This window comes from Molossus molossus, unplaced genomic scaffold, assembly GCF_014108415.1.
Source record: "Molossus molossus isolate mMolMol1 unplaced genomic scaffold, mMolMol1.p scaffold_m16_p_15, whole genome shotgun sequence".
NCBI classification, from domain to species: Eukaryota; Metazoa; Chordata; class Mammalia; order Chiroptera; family Molossidae; genus Molossus; species Molossus molossus.
The window spans coordinates 65,296,962-65,306,561 of NW_023425350.1; the positions used below are offsets into that span (position 1 = coordinate 65,296,962).

Genomic DNA, 9,600 nt, shown 5'->3' on the forward strand with positions numbered 1-9,600 from the left:
GAGTGTGTGACTGACGTAGTGTGTGAGCGTTTGAGAGTGTGTGTGTCTGGCCCTGGCCGGTTTGGCTCAGCGGTTAGAGCGTCGGCCTGCGGTCCTGAGAGACCCGGGTTCGGTTCCCGCTAAGGGCATGTACCTCGGTTGCAGTTTGTCCCCGGCCCTGGTCGGTTGTGCGGGTGGCAGCCACTCGATGTGTTCCTTTCGCGTCGATGTTTCTCTCTCTCTCTCTGTTCCTCTCTCCCCCTCCCACTCTACCTGAACAAAAATGGAGGAATGTCCTCGGGTGAGGATAAAAAAAAAAAAGAGAGAGTGTGTGTGTCTGAGTGTGTGAGTCTGGGTGAATTTGTGAGTGTGTGACTGTGAGTCACTGTGACCATGTATAAGCCAGTGCTGTGAGTGTGTGTGGTGAGTGTGTAAGTGTGTCTGCCTCCCTGGGTTGGGGTGAACAGCCAGAAAGGATTCAGGGGACCAGACCCCTCCTGCTTCCATCACGGGGCGCAGCAAGCCTGCTTTCCCAGCCCCCCACTCAGCCCTCACGGGAGCAGGAAAGGAGGTGAAAAGGAGGAAGACCCCAGTCTGGCTCGGAGGACTGTCTGTCTGGGTCTGTTCTGTGGCGGCTGCCACTTGGGCTCCAGTGGCTGCCAGGCCAGAGCCCTCCTGGTCACACCAGCCTGAAAAGGTGGCCAGATCAGCTGTTGCCACGCAACCTTCCGGAACTCCTTGACCAAGAGGTTTTGTGGCTGAAGACATTTGGAAAAGGCTGAGGATTCTGCTTCCGGGACCCACAACACACACTGGCAGGTTAAGGTGCTGAGAAGTCCCGCAGAAGCAAACCCGGTGAAGCCTGCTGGCCCGGCGCTTCCCCCTGAGGACAGGGCCCCTCCACTCCCCGACAGAGCCACGGGGAAACTGAGCGTGATAACAGCTGCATTTGCCTGGCAGGGGCAGGCGTCCTGCTCGAGGTGCCCCAGCTTTTAAGAGGCCTGCCTGCCTTGGACCTCCATCCCCTTCCTGCTTACAGAAGCTGAGTGGAGAGCAGTGCTCTGAACGGGCTCAGGAAAGATGCAGTATTTTATTTTATTATTATTTTTTAAAGTTTTTTTTTTTCTTTATTGATTTTAGAGAGAGAGGAAGGGAGAGGGAAAGAGAGACAGAAACATCGATTGACCACCCCTCTGCATGCCCTGCACGGGGATCGGGCCCACAACCTGGGCATGTGCCCTGACCGGGAATCGAACCAGCGACCTTTTGGTGCATGGGATGATGTTCAACCACTGAGCCACACTGGCGGGGCAAGATGCAGTATTTTAGACAAGGCTGTGCTGCTGCTAAGGACTCAGCCACGAGGGGACTCCTGGGTGATGGATGGGTGGGATGATTAGTGATGGCACTGAAGGGCCTGGGGTGGGAGGGGTAGGTGCTGAAGGCACGGTTCCCACTGGTCCTGCCTGGGGACCTCTACTATCTCCCCAGCTGGAGGCGAAAAACCCCAAAAGAGATGGAAGCTGGGGTCCAGTCCCCCCACCTATTCAGGTCAGAAAGCTTTAGTAGTGTGTGTGTGTGTGTGTGTGTGTCTAGGGGGCGATAGGGAGCATGGAACCTCTCAGGTATCATTTCTTCACCCTTCTCCCCAAACTGATGGTGTTTGTGGTAAACCCGATGATGTGGGGAGCTGGCCTATCAGAGAACAAGGACTCCTCAAGGTCAGACTGCCAGGTTCCCAGCCTCCATAAAACGGGGTGTGGAGGGTGCCTTGGCAGCTGCCCCACCATGGCCTCCTGGACCCTCCTGCTCCTCGTCTCGGCGCTCCTGGGCTCCCCAGGTAAGGATGGTCGCCCGGGTGTGGTTCCTGACAGCTCCCCCGGTCCCTCAGCAGCTTTCTCGCCCTCACCAGGGAGGGGTTTCCCCCAGAGCCGGTTCTGCCCCAGCCTGTCAGTGGCCTGGCCGAAGGGGAGAGACAGCCAGTGGGAAGGAAGCGAGACCTGGCTGGGGCTCTAGTCCCAACTCTGCTGGGCGTGTTGTGTGGCCTGGGCCCCCTTTTCCTCCCTGGGCTCTGGCTCGAATCTGTGCTGTGAAGGTCTCTGGTCCTCATCAGAGGGTCTGATGTCTCCTCCGCCCACACTGGGCAGGAGTAGGGCAGGGCTGTGGGTGACGGGCCCTGTCACCGTGTAAGACTCGCTTCCTGCTCCACGCTCCTCTCTCCCAGGCACTGGGGTCCCCGCGAGCTCCGAGGGCTCAGCTGAGGGTAAGGGCACGTCTGGAAGGGAGAGTGGGTCGGGAGGGAAGGAAAAGGGAAAGACAGTCTCTTGAAAGGAGATGAGGGAAGTTTCCTTTCAGATCGACCCTTAAACCTGTGTGCGTGCGTGTGAGTGTGAGTGTGGACGAGAGGGAAGGGTAGGTCTGTGCGTAGGGGAGAAGGGAGCAGCCTTTCCTTCTGGCTTTTCAGAAGGTCCTGGAGAGCCTGTTTTTTTGTTGTTTTCTATGTTTGTTTTTGCTGATGGTCAGAGCAGCCCTAGGGCAGAGTGGGAGGGGAGGGCCTCCTGGCCTCCTCACCAGGCCCTACTCCCGTCCTGGGCCCCGGTACTTCCTGGGCTCCGCACCACCCGGGAAAACAGACTTTCCACCCCGCTTTGGGCTGCGGAGGAAAGCAGTGCTGTTTCTTCCCCAGGTCTGGCCTCTTCTAGTCTGACCCCTGAGTACTATGACCCGGCCGTGGCCAGCCTGTGTGAGGGACAGCAGCTCCGCCGGGGCCTGGCCGGGGTGGGCCCCCAGGTAAGTGGGTTCCTGCTCACCTCCCAGACTCCCCTTCCTCTCCTCCTGGATAGTGCCCGGGGCGGGCTGGGGGTCTCTAAGGAACAGGGAGGGGAAGGAGAGGTGTGAGCTGAAGATGCAGCTTTGCATACACCTGTGCCTGGCGCGCAGGGTGCTGTTAGTCTGCTGGGGCCACCCAAGAGGGTCCTCTGGGGTCTGACGGGGGAACAGAAGAGGGGAATGTGCTGGGCTGGGAGGATGTCCGGCAAGTTCCGGGGTCTCTCAGCCCCTCTAAGACTAGCAGGAGGGTGGGCAGGGGACAGCCAGGAAAGAAAGATCAGAGATGATCCTGCTGGCCTGGGAGCGTCTGAGAGACCACCTGGAGGGACCTCCTCTCCTGACAGGGTGACCTGCTGACCGCCACAGAGGGCCAGGGAACCGGGTGCTGGTTCTGCCGGAAGATGATCCAGGCGCTGAAGAACATGGTGGGAGAGCAGCCAGACGAGGTGAGGCTGGGCGTGAAGGGGGCGGCGGAGCTGCTCAGCAGGGGTTCGTAGGCCCCTCAAGCGTCTGTGGATGGACTTGAGGACATCAGGACACTCTGGGAGTGGGAGGAAGGGGGCATGGTTTCCGGGCAGTTCTCAGGACAGAGCTTTGAGAAACTGGTTCCCGAGGCCCAAGTCAGTCCTGGTAAACTCCAGATCCGCCGCTAGCTGGGTGGCCTGACCAGTCACGAATGTGTTCTGAACTTCGGTTTTTCATCTGTGGAACGGGATGGATGATAACTCCCACCTGGTATGTCGCCTGAGCCCTTAAAGGAGCAGAGGGGTGGGATGTGCTCCACTCCCTGTCGGGCACCGAATACGTGCGAACAAGGGGCTGTGTCACGGCCAAGAGCGTTGCTTCTCTCTTTCCCCCTCTCTCACTCTCCAACCCGCTTAGCATCCTGGCCCTGCAGGGCCACTCTCAGGCCTGGGTACTCAGATTTGCCTTTCTCCTCTGGGATGGCAGTAGAAGGTATTTCGAAATCGAACATGCCAAGGCTTCAAGCTCTGACCCCCTCCAAAATTTCCCCACACACCTCCTGCAGATGGAGAGCCAGCCAGGCCTTGCACCCAAGAAGCTACCTAGACCGAGCCTTCAGTGTGGGTCTGGCCGCTGCGGACACCTTTCTCCACCCAGAAGGCAGGGACTGAGACCCTGACGGGGCCAAAGCTTCTTCTGTCCAGAGCCCCTGTTGACCAGGCTTCGGCCAGAGCCTTGGGGACGGGGAGTGGGTGCTGGGCCCTGTCTCTCCGGTCTCTGCTCCCGTTGCCCTCTGGCATCAGCTCCTCACACTCAGCTCTCCCCTTGCCAGAGCTGCCCAGGGCCCAGCGCTGCTGGGACTTGCAGGGTGGCAGCGCTGGGCAGGGCTCCCCTAACTCTCGTGTCCCACCATGCAGAACAGCATCGCCAAGGCTGTGTCCAAGGTGTGCAGAAAGCTGAGGGTGTCCAAAGGCCTCTGCAAGAACCTCAGGACGAAGTTTCTTCAATCCATCACCCAGGACATCATAGCTGGCAAAAAGTCCCTCGAAATCTGTGTGGACATCCGCATGTGCAAATCTCAGGCAGGTGAGTGCAGAGGTGACAGCAGGGACTCATTCCTGGGCCCCAGACAGCCCCCCCAAGCATGTGGGACATAGTTTAGAAACACAAAAATGTGTAGGAAACTTCATACGCAGCTCCTATGTGTCCCTCCATGCTTCCTAGTTGTTAACCGTTACTTCCCTCACTCCAACATAGGAAACTGGAGAAGTTGGGTAGGTGGGCCTGAGCTAGAAATGTTTGAGAAGCACTCATTAAGAGCTTTGAAAAATACTCCTAATGTCTTGAAACTTTTTACCCCAGGCAGTCCTGGAGTAAAATCAGGTCTTCATATCTCCTCAGCTTTGTGACCCTGGGCAAGTCACTTAACCTCTCTGAGCTCCAGTTTCCTCATCTTTGAAGGGAGTATAACAATTTTTATTTGTGAGGTTGGAATGAAGATGAATGAGATCATCATGTATAAAGAATTTGACACCAAGGAAAAGCCCTCTGACTGATATATACAAGAGACATCAGAGCCCTGATCAAACTCCAATCCCCAGCCCAGCACAGATCTTTGGGGACCGAGCCAAGACCACACCCTCCTCATGACCGCGAGGGTCTGAGTGCTGGGCTCGGGAATCCTTCTGGGCATGGAGGGCTCTCCCAGCCTCTTCCTCCAGCGCTTTCCAGCTCTGCCCAAGGAGAACAGGCCTCAGTGGCTGCTTTGGGACTTGACGCTGCCAGGTACAGGGGTCCTGCGTTAGTGTGTGGTCCCATCGTTTCCTGTCATTGGAGCCTGTGGCTTTTATCTTCAAAGCCACACAACCCGAACAGGTGCCTGACTGGCTTCCAGGATGTGACTCTAGTGTGTTTGGCAGGAACAGGTGGCTCTGAGTCCCCGTTTCCCCCGCAGACCCCACACATCCCAGAGCTGTGTCTTCTCTTTTTTTTTTTTTTTATGAATTTTTATTTATTTTTTTGTTACAGATATTTTACCTTTTTACCCCATTGGCACCCCCCACCCCACCCCCCCTCCGCCCCGTCCCCGGTTTAATTGTCCATGTCCATTGGTCATGCATACATGCATATAAGTTCTGTGGTTTATCTCTTCCCACCCCCCCACCCCCCCACCCCCTCTTCTGAGGGATATCAGTCTGTGCCCTACTTCCATGTTTCTGGGTCTGCTGTATTCCTCAGACTGTTATGTTCATTATATTCCGTATATAAGTGAGATCATGTGGTATTTGTCTTTTTCTGCTTGGCTTCTTTCACTTAGAACAATACTTTCCAGGTCCCTCCATGTTGTCTCAAAGGATAAGAGATCTTTCTTTCTTACCGCTGCATAGTACTCCATTGTGTATATGTACCACAACTTTTTTATCCATTCGTCTACTGGTGGACACTTGGGCTGTTTCCAGATCTTAGCTATTGTAAATAGTGCTGCTATGAACATGGGGGTACATATATTCTTCCTGATTGGTGTTTCAGGCTTCTTAGGGTATATTCCCAGCAGTGGGATCACTGGGTCAAATGGCAGTTCAATTTTTAATTTTCTGAGGTAACACCATATTGTTTTCCATAGCGGCTGCACCAGTCTGCATTCCCACCAGCAGTGCACTAGAGTCCCCTTTTCTCCACACCCTCGCCAACATTTGTTTGATGATTTGTTGATGGCGGCCTTTATTCCAGGTCTCATGTGAGCCTCGGGGCCTCTGGCCCCACCCTGAGGAGAAAGCACCAGAACTCCAGCACTCACGGTCCCTCCTTCCTCCCTAAATCGGAGTCATCCTCCAGTTTCCGTCATCTCCCTCCTCCACTGCCTTTCCTCTCTCCGGAGAATAAAATGTCCTGCACGGTCTCAGTGCGGCCTCGTTTCCTTCGGTGGATTTGCGGGGAGGGGCTGGAGGCGGGCCGGGGACTCACTGGTTCACCAGTAACTGTTCTACGGCCCGCGCTGTCCTAGGTGCCGGGGTTTCGTGGTGAACACCGCAGCCTTGGCGGCTCTCACACACGTAGTCATGAAACACTGACTGAGCACACACTAGAGCCACCGTGGCGACAGAGGCTGGGGTCCACACAAGTAGACCCTCAAAGCTGTCAGAGTGGCCCGGGGGCAGTAGGGTCCCAGGCGGAGTTCTGTTGGTGGAACAGAAACCCACCTGCCTCTCTCAGCAGCCGGCCTTCTGCTGCTGTTCGGGTGAGTGTGTCATTTAGGATGCGTTTGGTTTCAACAACAGAAGGCTTCGTTCACGCGCACTTACATAGAAAAGGTAACTGATTCGCTCAGATAGTTCACCGGGTGCAGAAATCTGTGGCGGCCGGAGCTGCAGTTGGTTCTCCGCCGGTCTCTCATCTGCTCCCACCTCCGCACAGCAAGCTCAGGCCACCTTGCTTCTTGGGGGCAGAGTTGGCTGCCTCAGATCAAAGCTTCCCATCGACACACTATGCCATCAGGAGGGAGACAGTTCTTTGCTGGCTCCTCTTCCCACAGCTGCCTTGGAGAGGACAGGCGCTTCTTTCCTGGGGCCCCAGCAGATTCTCCAGCCCTCAGCAGCCCAGGGGTCCGGTGCCCTCTCTGTGTGGGGGCATGGCATACACTGATAAGCATAAGGCAAGTCAAGGCACGCCCCTGGGCTGAGGTGGGGTCCGTGTCATCCTACCCATATGGTTGAGAAAGATCCGGGAAGAGATTTTTGCTGGAAGAAGGAGAAATAGACCCTGGCCACCACAAAGGGCAATGGTGTATCAGTCAGGGTTCAAACAAACAAAAAAGCAATCAAACACATTGCAACACAGGATCCTGTTTGGGGTGAGTCACGTGCCGTCAAGTCTGCTCTGACTCCTGGAGACCCCAGGAATGAGCATCGTCCACAGAGTCCTGCCCTCACAGCCCTGCTCAGCTCCTGTAAACTCACACCGTGGCCCTGTTCTCCCCTGGTAACTTCGAGTGCTTTCCCACCCAGGGGTCTTCTCAGCACCTCCGCATTTCATTTTGGACGGTCTCATCATAGGGTTTTCAAGATAAAAAAAAAAAAAAAGTTACCAAAAGACAGAGAGAGAAAATCCAAAGTACACGTGCTCGGGTCTGTGGTGTTGCATCACCAAACACTTACGTGGTGCAGCCCCCCCTCTGGGTGTGGATTCGGACCTACGCAGGACATTATTTGGGGCGACCTATGAAACGTGCCTGGAGTCTGTGATGATAACATTGTGTCAGTGTTAACTTTCTGATTTTGATGGTTGTACTGGGTTATATACGAGAATGTCCTTCTTGTAAGGAAATACACACTCAAGTGTTAAGGGGGTAATCGGGGTATTATGTCCGCAATTTGCTGTCAAATAATCTAGAAGAAATAGTAATAGATACATGCAGATAGACTATGATAAGGCACATACCACACATGTGTGGTAAGATGTTAACAGTGGGCGAATCTGGTTAAGGTAGACAGGAGCTCTTTGTATGAATCTTGCAACTTTTTTCTAAATTTGAAATTATTTTAAAATAAAAGTAAATGGCCCTGGCCGGTTTGGCTCAGCGGTTAAAGCCTTGGCCCGTGGACCAAAGAGTCCCGGGTTACGATTCCAGCCAAGGGCACACACCTCAGTTGCGGTTTGTCCCTGGCACCGGATGGGGTCGTGCGGGTAGCAACCAATTGATTGGTCTTTCTCTCTCTCCCTCCCACTCTGTCGGAAGATAAATATAAAAATATCCTCGGGTGAGGGTTTAAAAAAATAATAAAATAAAATAAAAGTAAATGACTTGTATTAATTTGACCTTAACATATGGATCGATGGCGGTTACATTTATGGAGGTGGGATGGGTGGATTTGGAGGATAATGAAGAGTTCTGCTTTGTCCACGCAAGCACACCTATCAGATTCCCAGGTAGAGATGCTGTCAAACAGGCCACGTGGACGAGGAGGGCGATGGGCCGAGATCCGCGTATGAAGTCCTGGAGTTGGATGAGACGGCCTAGAGCAGTGATTCTCAACCTTTTTCATCTCGCGACACATCTAAACTAATTACCAAAGTTCTGTGGCACACCAAAAAAATCTATTTTTTGCCGATCTGACAAAAAACATAGGTAGAATTTGGATTCATTCATACCAGATGGCTATTGTTGTGTTAGCTGTTGGCATTTTTTTTTTTATCCTCACCCGAGGACCTTTTTGCATTTATCTTCAGATAGAGCAGGAGGGAGAGAGGGCAGAAGAGAGAGAGAGAAACATCAACGTGAGAGAGACACACTGAGTGGCTGCCACCCACACGACCCCAACCGGGGCCGGGGACAAACTGCAACCAAGGTACGTGCCCTTAGCAGGAACCGAACCAGGGCCTCTCTGGTCCATGGGCCAAAGCTCTAACCGCTGAGCCAAACCGGCCAGGGAATTTTTTTATTTGACAATCTAAGGGAAAAAAGATCAGTGCCCTCAATAGCCGGATATCACATTTTAAAAAATTCTTGCGGCACACGGGTTGACAATCGCTGGCCTAGAGGGCGTGCCGAAGGGTACAGCCAGTGTCTGAGGAGAGACCAGCCAGTCACCAAAGGGAGGCCTGGGTGGTGGGGGAGGAGCAGCCAGCGAGGAGACTGGGAAGGAGGAGCACCAGGCAGGCAGCCAAGAGAACAAAATGTTTCAGGAAGGAGGGAGTGGCCCACTATGTCCAGTGCTGCTGGGACATCGAGAAGGCGGAGGGCAGAGGACTGGCCACTGGCTCTGGGTGCCCTTGGCTCTTGGTGACCTTGATAAGAGGTTTCTGTGGTTAGGAGGGGACAACACCCACTGGAGTGCGAGGAGGGGACGCACGGCTGACGTGCACACAGCTTTGTGAAGGGCCTGCTGTGGGGCTGGAGAGAAATGGGGCGGAGCTGGAGGCCAGGTGGACTTTGAGGCGGGGTCTGTGTTGAGGTGTTTGCCGACAGGAATGGTTGATGGCACAGGACATCACTCTGAACAGCACAGGGAAGGCCTTGAGAAGGGAGAGGGTGGGACCAGGGCACAAATGAGGGGCAGCGTGGGCTTCTAAAGGAGGGAGTATTGGAGGTTAGACTCACCCTGAGGGACAAAAGCAAGTCAAGGACAGCGGGCCAAGCCAGCTTCTGGTAACAGCTCAGGAGGGAGCTTGAGTGCATTGGCTTCATAGTACAGACTGCCCCTCGGGTACCTGCTCGCCCCCAGTCCCTCTCAGCTCTCTAGCATCACCTCACCAAGGGCGGCCCTTAGATGCCAAGCTATGTCATGTGACCCCTCACCCACCTCTGGCCTCTGCAAAGAGCCCTGCCCT

At 54.6% G+C, this 9,600-nt stretch overlaps 1 protein-coding gene across 2 annotated transcripts; it reads left to right on the forward strand.

Annotated features, from left to right (window-relative positions):
* Positions 1–1,722: 1,722 nt before the first annotated feature.
* GNLY (granulysin) lies at positions 1,723–6,166 on the forward strand. Of its 2 annotated transcripts, XM_036263388.1 has the most exons (6): positions 1,752–1,819; positions 2,204–2,242; positions 2,666–2,769; positions 3,153–3,254; positions 4,191–4,359; positions 6,004–6,166. In XM_036263388.1, the coding sequence occupies exons 1-6, from the start codon at positions 1,768–1,770 to the stop codon at positions 6,012–6,014; spliced, it is 477 nt and encodes a 158-aa protein (XP_036119281.1). In that variant the 5' UTR covers positions 1,752–1,767; the 3' UTR covers positions 6,015–6,166. The 2 variants fall into 2 exon arrangements, with proteins under 2 accessions (XP_036119282.1, XP_036119281.1); XM_036263389.1 differs by lacking the exon at positions 2,204–2,242 and having other exon boundaries at positions 1,723–1,819.
* Positions 6,167–9,600: the final 3,434 nt, after the last annotated feature.

Coding starts and splice junctions, on each gene's coding strand:
- GNLY (XM_036263388.1), top strand. CDS start 1,768: ATGGCCTCCTGGACCCTCCTGCTCCTCGTCTCGGCGCTCCTGGGCTCC. Junction 1,820..2,203: donor GGCGCTCCTGGGCTCCCCAG/GTAAGGATGGTC, acceptor CCTCTCTCCCAG/GCACTGGGGTCCCCGCGAGC. Junction 2,243..2,665: donor CTCCGAGGGCTCAGCTGAGG/GTAAGGGCACGT, acceptor TTTCTTCCCCAG/GTCTGGCCTCTTCTAGTCTG.